Source organism: Sturnira hondurensis, unplaced genomic scaffold (assembly GCF_014824575.4).
Source record: "Sturnira hondurensis isolate 20B ecotype Veracruz unplaced genomic scaffold, ASM1482457v3 Scaffold0018728, whole genome shotgun sequence".
Lineage (NCBI taxonomy): Eukaryota > Metazoa > Chordata > Mammalia > Chiroptera > Phyllostomidae > Sturnira > Sturnira hondurensis.
The window spans coordinates 17,485,943-17,504,669 of record NW_028091359.1 but is presented as its reverse complement, the minus strand read 5'-3'; the positions used below and the strand labels follow the sequence as shown (position 1 = coordinate 17,504,669).

The window sequence follows — 18,727 nt, the reverse complement described above, 5'->3', positions numbered from 1 at the left end:
GTAGGTAGAAGCCTCAGGTTTGAAGCCTCTTTAATTTGTGCCTCAGAATCAGTCTGGTGCCCCTGGCATCAGGGAAGGGGATAAGAGGAACAGTTTCTCTTTGTTCTTCTCTTCCACTCCTTTTGTGTCCCTTCTGAACCTCACTGGCTGAGCCAAGAAGGCCAGCCAGGGAGAACCGGGAAGTGTGCGCTGTGGGCCCCGGCCCCTGGCGTCTGTGCTTCTCTGGGTGGGTGGGGCAGGGGGAGCCGGGGGTTAGCACCATTGGATGAAGGGTTTTAGAGTCGGCCCCTGGGTGGGGGCGAGTGGGAGGCACAACCACAGAGGGCTAGCAGCAGCCGGTGGGAAGGGGCGGGTGGTGGCGCCAGAGCACTGGGCAACCCCTCTGTGCAGTCTAGTGTAGGGTCCAGTGTTGGCCCCAGCCGGACATCCCCCCTCCCCGCCCCTGCACTTGCCAAGACAGCATGTGGAAGTCAAGCCTTGCCCAGGACTGGGGGGCTAACTTGGACACCCTCCTTGATCACAAAAACATGTCCTGGGGAAGGGGTCTCCAACCTCTGGCTGCCCAAATTGAAGCTGCGACCACCCTGAGACCCGGGAGGGGTGTAAGGGCTGGGGGAGCCAGGCACCCCGCTAAGTGCACTTGACGCTGAAATGCCGGGGTGGGGGAGGGGCCGGGCCCTGGACGTGCCGGTTTGTGTCTAGAACAAAGCAGCAACCCAGCACGTGGGGAGCGCAGCTGCCCTCCAGGGATGAAGAGCGGAAATGCGAAGGCTTCACGGGCAGTGTCCTGGAGTGGGGTCAGTGAGCAGAAAGTAGGGCGAGCCACAAGGAGCAAGGATGCGGACACTGCTCCTCTAAGGACCGGTCTCCCACTCAGGACCGTCTGGCTTTGCCCTGCAACAGGCCTGGGCCCAGCGGGGAGGGCTCAGGGTCAGGACACAGCAAAGCAGGGATACCTGGCCATGCCAACTGCCTCCAGGGCCCTGGCCTGGAAAGATACCCCCGGCCATGCCGGACCCCTCCTTGTCTGGTGCATGGTGTGCCCCTGTGCCGCTGAGGCGGTGGCTCTGGTCTCCAGCCACAGTGCGCGTGGGTCAGGGCTCTCTCGCTGCTCCAGGGCGGGGCTCACATGGCATGGCTGAAGGCCGGGCAGTGGCATTACTGCTCTGTCAGTGAGAGCCGCAGGATTCGTTCCAGTTCCTCCTCCTCCTGGCGCGCACGCCGCCGCCGCTCCTCCTGCTCCTGCGCCGACAGCTCCATAGCCAGCCGCAGCTGCTCGTCGTAGCTCCGGAACACGCGGCTGCCGGGGCTGGGGCTGGGCCGGGGGCTGGGCCGAGGGCTGGGAACGGCCAAGGGGGTCGCAGGCTGGCGCTGTGGCGTGGGCGGGGCACTTCTGGGGACAAGGAAGACACATCTAGGGCTCCGGGCGCAACTGCCAGGGAGTGGGCCGGGAGCCAGGGCGAAGGTCCCAGGACACACCAAGCCTACCACCCTCCAGTCCTGCTGACTCCCACTCAGTTGTGGCAGATCCCAGCCCCCGCAAAGCTTATCCTCCCAGCAGGCAGCAGCCAGTGCGTGTGGGCATCCTGTAGAACCCCGGCCCTGACATCCTGCCTGGTGAGGGTCTGGAGGCCATGAGGCCTGGCTCCTATAAGGGAGGCACTTTTGGAGTACTGCTCACCCACCCAGAGTCAGGAAAGTGTATGGCAGAAACCATCTCGATTCCAGCAGGGTTCCTGGTGATGGTACTATGGTTTCTCTGGGCCAACAGGGGCTGCTGGACAGGGGCAGTGTCCTCACCCACTGTGACACAGTACTGGGGTACTCTGTGCTTGGGGCGGGTAGGCATCTCCAAATCCTAGAGGACACTGACCTGTCCTGTGGGCGACCCTCATAGGACATGGGGTGAGTGCCCGGCTTGCTGTTGGTTAGCGCCTCCCATATGGTGACCTGGAGGGAGAAGGCATGGGCCTGTTGGCTATGGCGGCACTGCAGTCAGGCAGCCCGTTGCATCCACGGGGCGTGTACCTGATCATACTCGCTGCCCGCCTCAAGCAGGCTCTGCTGGATGGCAAACTGCAGAAGGTCATCGTCGTCCTCTCGGGTTGCTGTCTCCCGCTGGCCACCCAGCACACTGTACCCTCTCGGGGCCTCAAACAAGGTCGGGGAGATCTCACATCCACGGCAGGAGGCTGAGGGCAGACTGCGGTCAGAGGGGCTCCCCAGGAAGGGGCAGGGAGGGCTCCAGTGATGGGCTGGAGAGAGGGCTGACTTCAGAGGGGGCCAGGGCTCACTTGTGGAGCTGGAGCTGCTGACACTGGAGGAGTCGCTGCCTGGGGAAGGGGTCTCACTGCTGGGGCTGCCTCGCACTGAAGGCACCGGCTCGTCACAGCCATTGAGGTTCCCGAAGGTGATGCGGGCGTTTAGGATGTGGAAGATGGGGATTTCTGAGGACGAGGAAGCCATCAGGCACCATCCCCCCAACTCGCACCTCAGCCCCGCCCACTCCTTTGCTCATCTAGGCCCTTCCCCACCTCTGAGCCCTACCCCACCTCTGGGCTCTCATCTAAGCCCTACCCCCATTCTCTGAGCAGGCGGCAACTACTGCACAACCACGACAGCAGCCAGGGGGAAATGGGGATGGGGGTCTCACCAATCTTGACAGGGAAGCCAGGAGGCAGGCGCAGGGTAATGAAATCCCGGAGCTTGGCAAAAAGCGCATTGCTGACAGCCATGAGGTCAATGATGGGGGCTACCTGCTCACACAGGGACAGGGGGTGCTCCTCACACAGCCACAGCTTGGCCTTGAACCTGCCCCCCCCAGGATCCCAAGGCATGAGGGACATTGTAGAAGCGATGGCCTCCCAGAGCCTTCTGGAACCCCTGTCCCACCCTGCCCTGCCCACCCCTCCCCAGCACCAGCGAGGGACCTCACTTCTGTGTCTTGGTGGTCAGTTCCATGGGGCGGCCCATGTCGCGGTTGCCAAGCTCAAAGTTGGGGTTGAAGTACTCTTCTGCGGTGATGGCAGTGGGGTTGGCTTGGCTCAGAGTCTGGGTGATCAGGGTCTGTACCACACGGGGAGGGGCCCGTGAGCCCTTCTCAGTCCCTGATGCCTGGCCAGCCACTTGGTATTACAGCCCCAGAGCTGTCCCCCCTGCCACCGTGGAGCCAACATGGTCTGGGGCACTGTGGAAAAGAGGTCCACAGGCCATGCTAAGCGGGACACCTCCCAGGCCTTCTCCTGAGCCATAGCCACACCGTTCCACCGAGGGGCACCCCTGGCACACACTCACCCCATTTTGGGGGCCCCCATGCTGCTCAGCAATTCCCAGGAAGGACTGCAGGGGTGTCTTGCAACCTGTAAGACATGTGCCATCTCAGAGGACATTGCAACCCTCAGAAGTGACAGCAACCAAGACCTAGGGAGGACACTGGTTCCTGGGGGACAGGGGGACTGTGCATCCACACCGCACATCCAGGCACTGTCATCTGAAAGTGACTGAGGACCCCAGAGGCAGGGCTAGGGCCATCAGGAGTACAGCTGGAAGAAAACAGGCCTGGGGCTCAGGAGAAACTTCCAAAAGTGTCACTCTCCAGGTTCAGCAGTTTGGGGGTACACGTGTGTGTGTGTTTTCTTTCAGGTACTTCCATATTCATTTGTTCTCCTGTGAGGTAGATCTGTCCACTTCAGACAGACTGAACAACACCCAGAAAGTCAGGTGTAGTATCAATGGGCACGGAGAATTAGTGCAGGGGCCCCTGGCTTTCTGCCTGGAGTATGTCTTACTAAAATGGCCATCAAAAAGCATCCATGGGCCCTGGCTGGTGTAGCTCAGTGGATTGAGTGCGGGCCTGTGAAGCAAAGGGTTGCTGGTTCGATTCCCAGTCAGGGCACATGCCTGGATTGCCGGCCAAGTCCCCAGTTGGGGATACATAAGAAGCAACCACACACTGATGTTTCTCTCCCACTTTCTCCTTCCCTTCCCCTCTCTGTAAAAATAAATAAAATATTTTTTAAAAAAGCATCCATGGCATTTCGCTTGCTTCCCAAATCCAATGCAGACATTAGTAATCAACTCCTTCCCATTGAGCCCAAATGCTGCTTTAGAGTCACCTTGGCAGCGTGCCGGGCAGCCACCATCAGCCCTGGGGACTGGGCACTGGGAAACTACTTGCCCACATTAACTCTCTGGATTGTTGCTGGGATGTCAGAGGCAACACTGCTGGAGATGCTCAAGTGGACACTGGTCCCTCACACCTCCCCCCATGTGCCTCTGCTTTATTACCTTTGACCTTGCCCTTGTGCTGTTCTGAAAGATGCTCTGTCCGTGTCCGGGTAATGAGTTCCACATTGGATGCCCCATATACCTGGGGAAAGATGAAGAATGGGCTCAAAGACAGCTCTGGTACCCCTGCCCCCCCACAAGGGCTTTCCGAATAGTTCCTATAAGAAAGAGCCCAGGGCAGTGGAGGAGAAGCTGTTTGCTCAAATCCCCAGGAACTCTGGGCAAGTAAACACATGAGGTCATTCATTCTTATTCACTCAACAAACACTCTGTGAGCAGCCTTTACACGCCAGGCACTGAGGCAGGCACCAGGGCCACAGTGGAGAACAAGCTTGTCCAGACATTGTCCCTAACCTCCTGAGGCTCACACCTTAGTTGAGGAGATAAGAAAGTGGACAGTTATAACAGAACTCACTAGATATATGCTCTGCTTTGGGGAGCATGGGGCTGTGGGAACAAAACACACTTTCTGAGCCAAGTGCAGAAGCAGGGAAGGCGTTCAGGAGGAAGCAGTCCAAACCCTGCAGCACCTGGTGGTCCCTTCATTCAGGAGGGGCACCTGGTGGGGGTTGGGGGGCCCCAGAGGAACCAACCCAGTCTTCTTAAGGGTGTAGGCCTGGCTGTGGGGTTAGGCAGCCAGGGTCTGAACCTCAGCAGTCACTTAGTGTTGTGCGACCTCGTGTAGGTCATTTAAGCACCCCAAGCCTCCATTTTCTCCTCCTAAAATGGGCCCACATCCTACTTCACAGAGTTGCTGTGAGTGTTCAATGGATACCATAGAAAGCGTTCAATAAACATCTGTAAAATGGGAATAATAATAGTACCAACCTGAAAGAGTTGTTGTGAGCACATGTGTGTGCGTGATGTATACATGTATATACATGTATGCATGTGGGCATGTATGTACCTATAAAATGTCAGACCAGTGACTTGAACATGAATATAGTGAGTGCCCGATGAATCTGGCCATTCTCATCAGTGGCCTTTTAGTCTAGCGCCCTTCCCTCAGTGCTGCATGGGCCCTGCACCTCCAAGGCTGAGAGAGGAAACCCCGGCCCGGCTCCCTGCAGGCAGGCGTGTGGTGGGTCTGGCTATGTGAGGAGCTATGGCCTCACCTTGGCTTCGTACCCATTCACCATTTCGGTCTTCTCACTGCGCCAGCCCAGGATGCCCGTCTTGTTCCTGAGGAAGCAGAGTGGTCCAGGTGAGGGGCCAGCCCACCAGGTTTGCTCCAGGCCATCAAGGCCATCAAGGCCCTCAAGGCCATGCCCGCTCACCTCTCAAAGGAGATGTTCTTAGTATCAAGCTGCGTGGTAACGACAGGCGCAGTGAGCCGGCTCAGCACCTGCTCTTCAGTGGGCTGGGCGGCAGCCAGCAGCAGCTCACGGTCCTGCCCAGCCAGTGCCAGGGTCTCCGTATACACTACCCTGCGGTCATGGTCAATCTCCATGACCACGGCACTTGTATCTGCCAGCCAGGGAACAGCACAGAGGTCAGGGGTGGCATGGAGCTGTCTACCGCCTCCCCACCCTGCCCCACCTCCCACCTGCCTGACCTTGGCCCCTGAAGACGAAGCTGCGGTTCCCTCGCTGCCACGTCATATGGTCAAAGCCCAGGAGTGTGGTATCCACCCGCAAGTTCTGCCCACTCTTCCACACTTTGTAGGTGTCACTAGGGCAGATCTTGGACACCAGGGGCACTAGGTGGAAGGGAAGGTCAGCGATGGCTTGGATTTGCCCGACCCACCCAACCTGGGCCGCCCCCGGGCATGGGGGTCAGGGGTGTAGCCAGGAAAGGGTAAGGGAACTGGTAGGAGATAAGGGGTTCCCCAACTCCCCCATCTGTTCATTAATTCATTCAGCTTCTCAGCCAATCTTCCAACAAATATTTATTAAACACCTACTATGTGCCAGGCACAATTCCCATCACTGGGGATACAACACTGGACAAGACAGAACCCTCCCCTCCCGGAGCTTACCTCGAGCAAGGGGTGACAGTTCACAAACAAATGAGCACACGGTTACAAAGTGGAGGAAGTAAGAGTAACGGAACTGAGACAGTGTCCGAGGCAGCGTGCAAAGGCCTCGCTGGTGGTACTGAGCTGAGAACTGAACGCGGAGGAGCCACAGGGAGAGCAACGGGAGAGGAGAGTGCACCAGGCAGGGGAGCAACAAGCGCAAAAACCCCGAGGTCCAGAGAGGCCCAGGTCAGCCCCCTTACCCCAGCTAGTGAATTCCCATTTCATCTCCACGTAGAAGTCCTGGGCCTGGAGGACAAGGAGAGTGGCTAAGTCTGCGCCACAGACAGGGTTCGAGGGCTATGGTGGGGAGGCCGAGAGGCTGGCCCTCACCTTGCGCAGCTTCTCCAGGAGCATGGGGATGCCTGCCAGCCGCTTCACCACCCGCTGGTAGTCCCGGTACCGTAGCACCAGCTGTACCAGCTCCAGGTCCCGGGTACTCACAGCCTCCTGAAGCACTGGGGGAGGCAGAGGCAATGCCACAGGGCAGGTAAGGAGAAGATGCTGGGAAACTCTGGCTGTGGGGCTGGGGTGAGCAGGGGTACTCACCTGTCCAGCCGCTGCGATTCTCCCTGCCCACGTCCGCACCGTGCGCCAGGAGCACACGGGCACACTCGAGGTGCCCCAGTGTGGTGGCCAGGTGCAGGGGAGTCCGCCCACGGGGATCCAGCTGCTCGATGTCCACCTGGAGAAGAAGGTGACGACACAGCCCTGGTCACTGCTGCGCAGCCCGTCTGACCAAACTATTCTCTGAGCAGGCGGCAACCACTGCACTGCCCGGCCTTGCCCATCTCACGGGGCAACGGAAAGGACAGACAACAAGCTGGGGCCCAGTGGGTGGAGAGGGGCTTGTGGAACAGGGCAGGACGTGACTAAGAAAGGGAGGTCCTTCCTCCTCCCTGTCCACCTAGGTCCCCTGACTGAGGCTCCTCTGCCACCGCCCTGCGGGCTGCCTGGAAGAGTGAGCCTGGGGCTGGCAGGTGGTCTAGAGAGGCCACTGACCAAGAAGGGCAGCTGGAAAAGGACCTGTCCTAGGGTCCTAGGGGTCCAGGACCCCCTTTATCAGGAGCCACCAGCTTAGACCATTGACATTATCCCTCAATGAGATCCAACAAACAGCTGCAGTAAGGCATTATAGGAATGAAAATATGTTCGCGGTCCAACTCCAAACCCATGTCCTGTACCTGTGGGACACTATTCTATAAACCCTGGCTGGTGTGGCTCAGTGGATTGAGCGCCAGGAATCAAAGGGTCACAGGTTCAATTCCTAGTCAGGGCACATGTCTGTGTTGCGGGCCAGGTCAGGTCCCAGTTGGAAATGCATAAGAGGCAGCCACACACTGATGTTTCTCTCCCTCTCTTTCCCCTTCCCTTCCCCTCTAAAATAAATAAATAAATAAGTAAAATCTTTTAAAAAACATTTAAAATAATCCCGTTACTGCTTTGTGAATAGCACAATTATATTGCGTGAGATTTTTGTTCGGTGATAAAAGCATATTTTGTTAAACATAAATATTTGTATTTCAGGAGTCTGGGACTTCTAGTTAAGCACAGGGAGCTGACTACATGCATGTAACCCCTCTCCTTCCCAAAACTTCATTAAAATGCCATTAAAAGACTTCTACCACAGCCATGATGAGGTGACCGAAATTACCCTCCCACTCTACACAGAAAACCATTTCTTCAAAATATGTAAAATAACTGTTTTTCAGCCATTGGACAACAGGGACTGTGATCCTTGAAGTAAGAGAAATAAATAAGGTGGGCCCTGAGATCTGGGTTCCTAGCGGGAGAAACATTCCAGGCTGCAGTTCCCGGAAGGGAATCCCCAGCAGAGCTCGGTGACCTCACTCGGGAGCGAAGGAGACAGACAGGCGACCAGGGAAGGGGGTGGAGCTGGCAGTTGCGGGACAGAGTCCCAGGAGGAGGAAGCTCTGCCCCAGAACAGCTCCAGAGATCTGCATGGGGTCCCTTTGAGTCTTTGCTGAATACTTCATGTGGGGAGAGTGAAACTTTGCAAGACCAGGCAGAAAGGGAGCAATACATTGGTAAATTCTCAGAGCTCACCCAGGGCAGGGAGACATTCAGCACCAACCTGCTAGAGTCCTTACTGTTTACCCAGGGAGGGAGACCTGAGAAGGCGTATGCCTTACTCAGTAGGAGGGCTAAACTACCCCTGCAGAAAAGGCTCAGCCAATCAAATAAAAATTAAAAATGAGCTGAAAAGGATCAAAGTGATTTGCCAGTAACTTAATTTAGTCTGCCAGAAGAAAGTCTAACAGGAAGACCACAAAATCCAGATGCTTAACATCACAGTATTTAAAATGTCTTGCATCCAGTTAAACATTGCTAGATATGCAAGGAAGTAGAAAAATATGACCCATAATTAACAGAAAAATCATTTAACAGAATCATATACAGAAATAACAAAGATGATGAGCCCTGTCTGGTATGGCTCAGTGGATTGAGCACTGCCATGCAAACCAAAAGGTTGCTGGTTTGATTCCTTGTCAGCACACATGCCTGGGTTGCAGGCCAGGTCCCCAGTAGGGGGCGCATGAGAGGCAACCACATGTTGATGTTTCTCTCCCTTTCTTTCTCCCTCCTTTCCCCTCTCTCTAAAAATAAATAAAAAAATTTATTTTAAAAATAAAGATGATTAATTACTCATTATATTCAAGAATTTAAAGAAAAACATGAACACGACATACCTGAGGAAAGAAATGGGAGACAAGTACAATATCTGAAATGAAAAAATCCACTGGGTAAAATTAATAGTAGATTAGATACTGCAGAATAAAAAAAATCAGTGAACTTGAAGATACAGCAACAGAACAATACAAACTGAAGCACAGAGTAGAAAAAAAGTACTGAAAACATCCCAAGAGCCTCAGCAATCTCCAAGGCACTATCAGGCATTCTAACATACGTGTAATTGGAGTCCCAAAGGATAGGATAAGGAAATGGGGTAAATAAGGGAAATTTAAAGAAATAATCCCCAATTTTTTTAAATATATTTTCTGATTATACCATTAGAGTTGTTCTATTCCCCCCCTTCATTCCCCTCCACCCACACACTCCCTCCCCCACCATTCTCCCACCCTTAGTTTATAACCACGTGTCTCAAGTTCTTTAGATTCTATATTTCCCCCACTATTCTTGCCCTCCACCCTATCTATTTTCTACCTACTGTCTATGCTATTTTCTGTGCCTTCTCCCCCCTTCTCCTCCTCCCACCCCTCTGTTTCTAACCCTCCATGTGTTCTTCATTTCTATGGTTCCACTCCTGATCTAGCTGTCTTCTTGGTTTGCTTTTGTTTTAGGTGTGGTGGTTAATAACTGTGTGTTTGCTGTACTTTCACNATGTGCCTTGGTGTGTTCCTTCTTGGGTCCAACTTCTTTGGCACTCTCTGAGCTTCCTGGATTTCCTGGAAGTCTATTTCCTTTGCCAGACTGGGGAAGTTCTCCTTTATTTTGTTCAAATAAGTTTTCCACTCGTGGCTGTTTCTTTCCCCCTTCTGGTACCCCTATAATCCGGATGTTGGAACATTTAAAGATGTCCTGGAGGTTCCTAAGCCTCTCCTCATTTTTTTGAATTCTTATTTCTTCATTCCTTTCTGGTTGGATGTTTTGTTCTTCCTTCTGGTCCATTCCATTGATTTGAGTCCCAGTTTCCTTTCCATCACTATTGGTTTCCTGTGCATCTCCCTTCATTTCAATTAGTTTAGCCTTCATATGTTCCTCTAATTTGTGACTATAATCTACCAGTTCTGTGAGCATCCTGATAAACAGTGTCTTGAATTGTGCTTCTGAGAGGCTGGCAATTTCTCGGTTGCTGAGTGTTATCGGCTCTGGGACTTTGAGTTCTTCTTGCGCATCTTTTGTGCTGTTCGTGCCTGTTGCGCAGCAGGATCAGAACCCTTGGTGTTCACCAGAGCAGGGCAACTTAGTCGCTGGGTTGTGACACTGTATGTGGGGGCGGGGTCAAAGAGTAACAATGGCGTTCCATCTGCCACCTCCCGCCTCAGCCCCCACAGGTGCTGCAGCTGCCACTGTCACCTGGGCCTACATGTTTCGTCCCACCGCACTTGAGTGCGCCACCGCTGTTAGCCCTCCACTGGATTCGCCCCCTGGGGCCTGTGTGGTCTGTCTCACTGTGCAAGAATGTGCGACCGCGGTCAGTCTGCCCTACACCCTGACTAGGTCTGGGCCACTTGCGTGCCTGGGTCTGAGGATCTTTCCTGCCTGACCCTGCTCTGCTGCTGGCTCCGCCCCTCTTACCATCCCAGTTGACCGGTTAGTTGTTGTCGGACTTCCGAATAATTCAATTTCCTGTTCTTTGGCTGTGTCTTTGTTCTCCAAACCTTTGTTGTATTCAAACTTGGTTGTGGGAGAAGGCACAGTGTTTCCACCTATGCCTCCATCTTGGCGGAAGTCCATAATCCCCAATTTTTTTCCAAATTTTTTAGAAAACTACTACAGTGGGTTGAAGGGTAGTGCACTCCCCCCAAAATATATATCTACACCCTAACCCCCACAACCTATGAATGTGAGCTTATTCAGAAAAAGGGTCTTTGCCGAATAATTAAGTTAAAGATCTCAGGACACAATCAGCCTGGATTATCCCGGGGGGCCCTAAATGCAACGAAGTGCCTCCGTAAGACACACAGAGTGAAGATACACAGAGAAGAGAAGTCCCGGGTGAAGACAGAAGCTGAGCCTGGAGTGAGGTAGCCACAAGCCAACGGATGTTAGAGCTACAAGAAGCTGGAAGAGGAAGAATCCGCCCAGAGAGCTTTTGGAGGGAGAGGGATCCTGGCTGATACCTTCAATTTGAAATCCCAACCCCCGAAATTATGAGAGAATAAATTTTTGTTTTAACCCAACAAGCCTGTGACAATTTGTTGCGGAAACTAACACAATGCTAAATCCACAGAATCAAGAAACTGAATGAATCCCCCAAACAAACATCAAGAAAACTACACCCCACAAAAAAAAAAAAGAAAAGAAGGAAGAGAGAAACTACACCAAAGCCCATCAAAATCAAACGCTGAAAACTGGTGATAAAAAGGAAACCTTAAAAGCACTTCGAAAAACGAGACACACTATATGGGGAAGAATAAACATAGGGAACATTACATACTTCTCACCAGAAACCACGCGAGCGAGAAGACAACAGCATAGAATCTTTAAAGTCCTAGGGAAAAAAAGAGTCAAACTAGAATTCGATATCCTGTAAAAAGAAATCCTTCACCTGGCTGGTGTAGCTCAGTAGATTGAGCGCAGGCCTGCGAACCAAAAGGATGCAGGTTGGATTTCCAGTCAGGACACACGCCTGGGTTGAGGGCTAGGCCCCCGGTGGGGGACCCATGAAAGGCAACCACACACTAATGTTTCTCTCCCTCCCTTTCTCCTTCCCTTCCCCTCTCTCTAAATAAATAAATAAATACAAATCTTTTTTAAAATCCTTCAAAAATAAAGGGGAAATAGTTTCGTAGACAAACAAAAGCTAAGAGAATTTGTCACCAGAAGACATTCAAGAAATGTTATAGAAAGGTACTCAGTAGAAGGGAAAAGATACCAGATGGAAACTTAGATCTACACAAAGAAATGAGAAGTAGGCCCCAAAGAGTAAATTTGTGACTGAATATAAGACGGTCAATAAAATATTTAAAACCCACAAGAATAAAGAGAAGAGATGTCAGCAGGTGAGAAATTTCAACACAGCTTCTGAAGATGGAAAGCGGCTTGGGCATCACTGACTTAGGGAAGCAGAGGGTACCACGCCAAGCGTTCACAGGGGGAACCCCAGGGAGTGGCAAGCCGGATCACCCCCCTGGCACTTTTACAAGGTGCAGAACATGAGGTCAGTGGAAAGAGCAGAGGTGGGAGTGAGGCTCAGAGGTGAATTCCTGGGATGCTGGTTAAAATTCAAATCCCCTGGCTCCCTCTCCAATCTTGTAATGATGGGAGATGCCCCCCTCCCCTCCACAGGATGCCAGGGGTTTATTCTCCGTAGACACTGAGCCTGAGATGCACTGGACTCAGAAGCATTGGCCTGAGGATAAGGTCATGGGGCTGGAAACCGGGGAGCAGTGGAAGTGCAGTCCCTTCCCTGCCTCAGGTCCTGGCCCAGCAGCAGCCAGACGGCCCCATCCACCCCTAGTGGGAGACTGGAGAAACGAGAGGCACTGAAGACCTCTGGGTACAGAGAGCTGGGAGTCCCACAGTGAGCAGGCCTGCTTGCCACCCAACCATCCGACAGCAGCACCCACGCCTCTGTCAGCTCCGCAGCCCTGTTCTTGAACGAGTCCCTGGCCAGGGACAACTGGACGTTTGAGGACAGCTGCCAACATAAAAGAGACCAAAACATGCAGGTGGATTCTAAAACCCAGAGGAAACTCAGTCAATGCAGGAGGCAGAAGAAACTGTTTTGGAGGAAAACAGTCATTTACATCTTCAGAAAAACACAAAAGGATAGCTGTAGTCATGAAACCAAAGGGGGCATCCTGACCTCACGCTTCTCCTCCACCTGCTTCCTCCACCTCCGCTGTTCCAGGACAGCGGCCCCTGCCCAAGTGGACAGCGCCTCAGTCCACTCCCTTTTCAGGGGAAAAGCTTCGGAACTGTCTTTATCGCTTCCTTTTCTTTCACCTTCCATATCTAATCCACCAGCAAAACATGACCTTACAGGCTTTACCTTCAAAACAGGTGCAGGGTCACCTCAGGCTTCAGCCCTGGCCCAGGTGCCCCATCTCCCACCTGGTGGTCTCTTCACTCCTCTCCTGGCCCCTGCAGCTGCCACCATCCTGTGAACTGTCCCCCAGGTCCTTTGGCTCCAAACCTGCCCGTGGCTTCCCATCCACAAGCCCTGAATGTCTCCCCAGCTCAGGTGCTGCCCCACCTCTCCTCCCAACGCCACCCCCCCCCACACACACACACACACACAACGGGCCTTCCCTGCAGCCGTCTGTCCCCTCCTGGGCGTCCTAGGCAGCCACTGTGCACAGGCTGCTGCTCAAATGCCACCGTCTTAGGAAGCCCGCCCTGACAACCCATCTTAAATGACAGGCGCTATTTATCTAGCTATGGCCTCCTACCCTGCATTCGACATTAAATCACCTGTTTGCTTTTTCATTGCCTCCCTCACCAGGACTGCCAGCCCCACTCGGGGCAGGTCCCTCTCTGCTGTGTGCAGCGCTGGGTTCCACAACCCCGGGACAGCACCTGCCACTAACCAGCACTTAACAAACATTTGTTAAACAAATGCATAGATGACTGTATTTAAAGGACATGGGGAGGGGAAGGCAATAAAGTGTAAAACCAAAGAACCACAAAACAGCCCTGGGAGTATGCTGTCTGATACTATGGAGGTAATAACAAAGCAGCCTAAAGAATTCGAAGAAGTTTCCCCCAGGGCACAAGGTGAAGCAGTGGGGGAGGTATGGCCAAGACTGCTGCTCTTCACTGGAGCCTTCTAGAGACTGCTAAATATTTTAAAATGTGAGTATAAATACCTTTATCAAAAATAAAGCATTTTAAATCATTTAAATTATTTATATAATTTTTATAACCCTGTGTTGGCATTTTTTCACATTTAAATATACCACGAGCCTTGAATTTTAAAAAAAGTGTACCCGGCCCCTGCGGTTCCCTGAGCTCCTCCGCAAGGGCTCCCACAAAGGAGGGGGGGGCACTAGTTATCTTCACCTGTCTCGGTTTGGGCTGGGCCCCTCAGGGTCCTGCCCGGGGTCAGGTCCTGAGCCCTGGGTGGGAGTGGTGAAGGACCCACACACACGGAGCTGGCTGGGGCCAGCAGGAGACCTTCCCACGGGGCTGCAGCTGAGCCATCCCACCAGCCCTGCCCCAGCTGCCGCTGCTAACAAGGCCCTCGAGAGCTGGCAGGGCACCCTTCCCGGCCCCGGGGTGCCGGATGCTGCCTGCCACCCGTCCCCTCAGGTGCCTCATCTCCAGGCTGCAGAGAGAGGCTGGCACTGCCTGAAAGGCAGGGGTTCCCCTCCCCACCTCCATCCATCAACAGCTCTATCCACAACCCTCCTCAGGGTCCCCAGGGCACGTCTGTTTACCAGGACCAACGTGGGTCCTGCATACACCCAGCCAGGCCCCGAAGAAGCTCCCTGGTCTGCCCAAAGCAGGGCCTGCAGTGGAAGTGGCACCTTGCCCCGGTCCCAGGTGGGAGAATTCATTAATTTCCTCAGCAAAGGCTTGCAGCTATTTAATTGCTGGAATGAAAAGGTTTCTCATGAAACCCAACACCCAGCCCTCCCCACCAAGAGAATGGAAACTCTGCAACCCAGCAGGCCTCAGCTGGAGTCAAAAGCAGGGGTCCTTCCAGCTTAAGGGCTGGGGTTCCCTGAGCAACCCCCTGCTTCCACTCAGGCACACACCTGCAGGCGCGTGCATACACATCATAAGGATACACATGCATACTCCTGCTATCTCTACACTCACAGTGCGTGTGCAACCAAAGTATGCAAGCACCTGTGTGCCCAGCTGCCCTCTGGCTCTGCAGGTGTCTGTGCGCATGTGTAACACACATGATGGTTGCCAGCACATTTGCACATGCACACCCCTCACACCCACATCCACTAGCAGAGTATGTTTTCAAACTTCTTTAGCATTAGCAGAACCCTTCTGTTAGGTGAAACCTTGCAAGGACACGGCAGATGTACAGACTAAACAGGGGTGCTGGAGAAGAAAGGAGAGGGGCCCAGAGCTCGGGGCCTTGCCGGCTCAGCCCTCATCTCTCCTACAGCCCCAGGGGGACAGGGGGAGTTCAGCGTGGTCACTGCTTCTCAGCCCTCTCACCGACCAGGAGGTGCAAGGACAGGTATGCCTGAGTCATTCAAGGGGGAAGGAGGCAGGATGTGTCCTCAAGCAGAGTTAAGCTGGTGGGGGTGGCACCTGCTGACTCTCCCTCCACCCTGCCTCCTCCCTCCTGTCCCACGCACTCCCTCCCCTCAAGGTAGACACATTGATTTTTGGTTTCCGAGGTTTGTGGCTCCCTCCCCTGAGCTTCCCAACTCACCAGCTGTGGTGACGGCCTATACCCGAACTGCTTACTTTAGGTGGGGTGGCTGGAATCACAGGTGCTCTTAAACACAACAGGTACCTTGGGTGGCGTAGCCTCTGTCTGAGTATCTAGGGGCCTCAAATCCCACTTTGCTGCCTCTGGGCCAGAGGGATGAACTGGGGAAAGCAGGGAGGAAGTCCATGGTGGAGGCAGCCCCAGGAAGAAGGGTGTTCGTTCCCCTAGGACCACAGCCTGGCCCCCTCCAGAGTGCCTGTGGTCAGAGGAAGGATCCTGCTCCCCTGGCCCTCCCACAGGGAGCCGGACAATCTAACCTCTACCTCTCACCCCCAGGGAACACCACAGACTTGTGACTCCAGAACCGGGGCCACGGCCGGCTGGCTGTGCCAACTCGGGGCTTTGCCCGCCAAGAGGGAACTGGCGCATCCACTGGTCTGCAACCCCAGTCCCTTCCCAACCTGGCAGAGCATATGCAAGGCAGGAGACAGGACCCAGCAAGCACATACTGCTGGGTGCTAGCTAGAAGTGGTCGTGGACCCTTCCCTTCACCAAAAAACACCTGCTCAGCACCTCCCATCTCCCTACCATTCCCAGGTTCCAGCCCCTAAAAGAGCTGAGGGTGGGGGCTGAGCAGAACCCATGAACCTGCTCTGAAGCCCATCACGCCATCCCCTCCTTGGGCAGGCAGCACGGCTAAGCTTGCCCACGGGAGGGCCTCTGTGGGGTTTTCTTGGAGTGAAGAAGAGGCAGCTGTGCCAAGTGAAGACCAGGGAAACCCAGATGGAGGAAAGCCTGGCTGCTTTCTTTGATAGTCGATGCCAGGAGAACCAGAGGTCAGGGCCCCTCCTGTGGTGCGGTTTTCCGAAGTTAGGTGGCTACCCCCAGGTGCATGCCCTGCCGCACATGCCTGGATCGAGCACCTTTGGCTCTCCCTGGGAGCCCGAGGCCTGGGGACTGAGCAGTGCCTATCTGGATGAACATGTCATTCTGGGTCAGTCCTGGAGGGAAGACACAGCCAGGGGCCACTCCTGCCCAGACTGCCTGGCACTCCCCTTCCTGGAGTGCCCAGAGTGAAGGAGAGCACTGGCCTGACTCCTCTGTGGTTGGACAAGGGTTAACCTCCACCGGTGCCCTATATTCCCCCTGGCCGGGATCAGGGCACTCGGTGTCCATTTCAAGGAGACACTAACTCACCCTGGCAGGTGGGGGTGGAACAGGGGGAGAGTGGGGTGGGTGAACCTGGCGCTGGTTTCTGTGGCAGCCTGAGGGAAGGAAAAGAGGAGCACACTCAGCAGCCCCAAACCACCCTCACCTGCGGCAGGCTCGCCACTCGACCTCATCCCAGTGGGATGACTGCTGACCCGAGCCTGGCGCATCAGAGAGGCCCGGGCGAAAGAGCCTTTTCTTCTAGGGTATTTTGCCTCTGTCCAACCTCTTCAAGAAGACCACCAACCCTCCAGCAAAGGAGTGTGACGGAAGCACTCTGGAGACTCAGCTATTAGTCCTTCAACAACCCTTCAGTCCGCCACCATCCCACGAGGAAGTCCCTCTCAGGTGAGCCTTAAATCCTTCCAACTGTTACCGCTACCAGAGACTTTCTTCTTTTGCCCTCAGGGGACAAAAGCAGAGAAGAGCCAGAAGAGACCGCACTGCCTGCGTCTCAGCACCCTGCACATCACACTGGACTTCCTCGTTCACTCTCGCATCACCACAACGGGGGTATCCTTGAGGGCAGGGGCTGTTCACCGCTGTTCCTCAGGACGTACCACTCTGAGCTCACTTCCCGTACCAGGCCTCCCTCATTGAAACCTGCTTCCTTGATGATGGACAAATAAAGACATGGTCTGAGAAGCAATGTGGAGCATCCCGTGTAAGCAGAGGTAGAATGGAAGTGGACACCCCAACCAGACCAGAGGCTTGGAGGCTCGTCACCCCAACATTTCCCGGGACTGCTATGCAAAGATGGCGCTGTGCTGGCCTGGGGTGCTCAGTGATAGACTTCAGAGACACACCTCGACCCTCACCCCATTCACTGTCTGGTGATGTTCTCCTCTTCCCTTGGGAAGCAGACAGCTGTTCAGACTAAACTTCCTGTGACTCAGGAAGTGGCCCTCAAAGGGGGCAAATCCTGAGTGAAGGTCTTAGACCCCAGCCAAGTCTGCAGGCCTTCACCTGAGGCAACCCAGGACAGGCTGGGCCTATCTGTGGCTCCTGCTTTTCCACCCTGGAGAGTGAGTGGCCCATGCCATAAGTGCCTACCCGTGGCCCGGGGGCCAAGGGCAGAGTTTGGAACTACCTGTGACCTGTACCTGCCTTGGTCCTGAAGAGTAGCCAGAAGACCCCATCTTCTTGGAGGCCACTTATCCAGCCAAAGCTATTTGACCCATTCATTCTCACTGACTAGCAGGAGCCAGGGAGCCTGCTACGGGTGCAGAATCTCAGATCTTTCCTGCGGCCAGTGGCTCCTAGCTTCTTCAGAGCCCAGAAGCCAGGCCCTAGCACCAGAGGACAGGAGAGCGCCTTTCAGCACCTGGACAAGGCCCTCGGGGCTTCCCCAAGACGGTCTCTCTTTCTCCACTCCCCATTCCCAAACCCGGTCTGGGGTCTGTGGGATCCTGAGGCTCTGCCCAGCCTGAGAAAATAGAAGCACTCACAGTGAGGGCAGAGGGCACTGGGTGGGGCTGGGATGCCTGGGAATGTCACACAGCCTATTCTCTGATCCGTGACTTGTGACACCCCCCCCCCCCGCTTTCCACTCAGGCCTTGCCCACCTCCGCACACTCACCCGGGAGGTGTCGCTCAGCTGAGTGGGGTGGACTCTCCCACCACACAGAACACAGACAGAGCCGGCAGCCCCTTCCCAAAGCCCTCACAGCCCCGAAGAGGGGAAACACAGTATCCCCTGCCCCAATCTGAGAGGGTCCGCACACGTGTGGGGCGCCCGTCCCGGCAGAAGGGAGGGGGCGGGGGCCGCTCCCATCACCCTCTCCGGGTCAACAAGCACAAACGCCGCGGCTCGAACAAAGAAGAGCTGCAAACTCGCTGGGGAGGCGGGACAGCGCGTGCCGCGCCCCCTCCCCACGCCGGGCGCGGGTGCCCGGCAGTAGGGTCCCCGCGGCGCCCCGACGGCGTTCTTACCTGGCCGGCGCGGACCTCTTTCTCCAGCTCGCGGTGACGGTTGTGCCACACCAGGTAGTGCAGCGGGTACTTGCCCTCGGGCCCCTTCCTAGCGGTGGCGTTGGCGGGGATCATCGCCTGCTCCTCATTCCGGGGCCGCGGCGCCCGGCCCGGGAGGAGGGACCGCGCCGGAGCCCGGGCCAGAGGCCGTGGGGCAGGGAGCCGGCGCTGTCTGCTCGCTAGGCTGCAGCCCG

At 54.9% G+C, this 18,727-nt stretch overlaps 1 protein-coding gene across 2 annotated transcripts; it reads right to left on the bottom strand.

Annotated features, from left to right (window-relative positions):
- Positions 1-1,061: 1,061 nt before the first annotated feature.
- Positions 1,062-18,727, bottom strand: ANKRD13B (ankyrin repeat domain 13B). 2 transcript variants are annotated; one of them, XM_037069856.1, is made up of 15 exons: positions 18,495-18,727; positions 6,854-6,989; positions 6,638-6,762; positions 6,508-6,553; positions 5,843-5,986; positions 5,565-5,754; positions 5,403-5,469; positions 4,288-4,369; positions 3,295-3,359; positions 2,936-3,066; positions 2,654-2,811; positions 2,295-2,447; positions 2,029-2,192; positions 1,874-1,950; positions 1,062-1,393 (listed from the first exon to the last, which is right to left on the bottom strand). In XM_037069856.1, exons 1-15 carry the CDS (start codon positions 18,606-18,608, stop codon positions 1,159-1,161), a joined length of 1,887 nt encoding a protein of 628 aa, XP_036925751.1. In that variant the 5' UTR covers positions 18,609-18,727; the 3' UTR covers positions 1,062-1,158. The 2 variants fall into 2 exon arrangements, with proteins under 2 accessions (XP_036925751.1, XP_036925752.1); XM_037069857.1 differs by having other exon boundaries at positions 1,062-1,390.

Excerpts from the sequence above, each read along its gene's own strand:
- ANKRD13B (XM_037069856.1), bottom strand. The coding sequence starts at position 18,608 with ATGATCCCCGCCAACGCCACCGCTAGGAAGGGGCCCGAGGGCAAGTAC. Across the intron at positions 6,763-6,853 it reads GAATCGCAGCGGCTGGACAG|TGCTTCAGGAGGCTGTGAGT; the intron begins GTGAGTACCCCT and ends TGCCTCCCCCAG. Across the intron at positions 1,951-2,028 it reads CGGGCAGCGAGTATGATCAG|GTCACCATATGGGAGGCGCT; the intron begins GTACACGCCCCG and ends TTCTCCCTCCAG.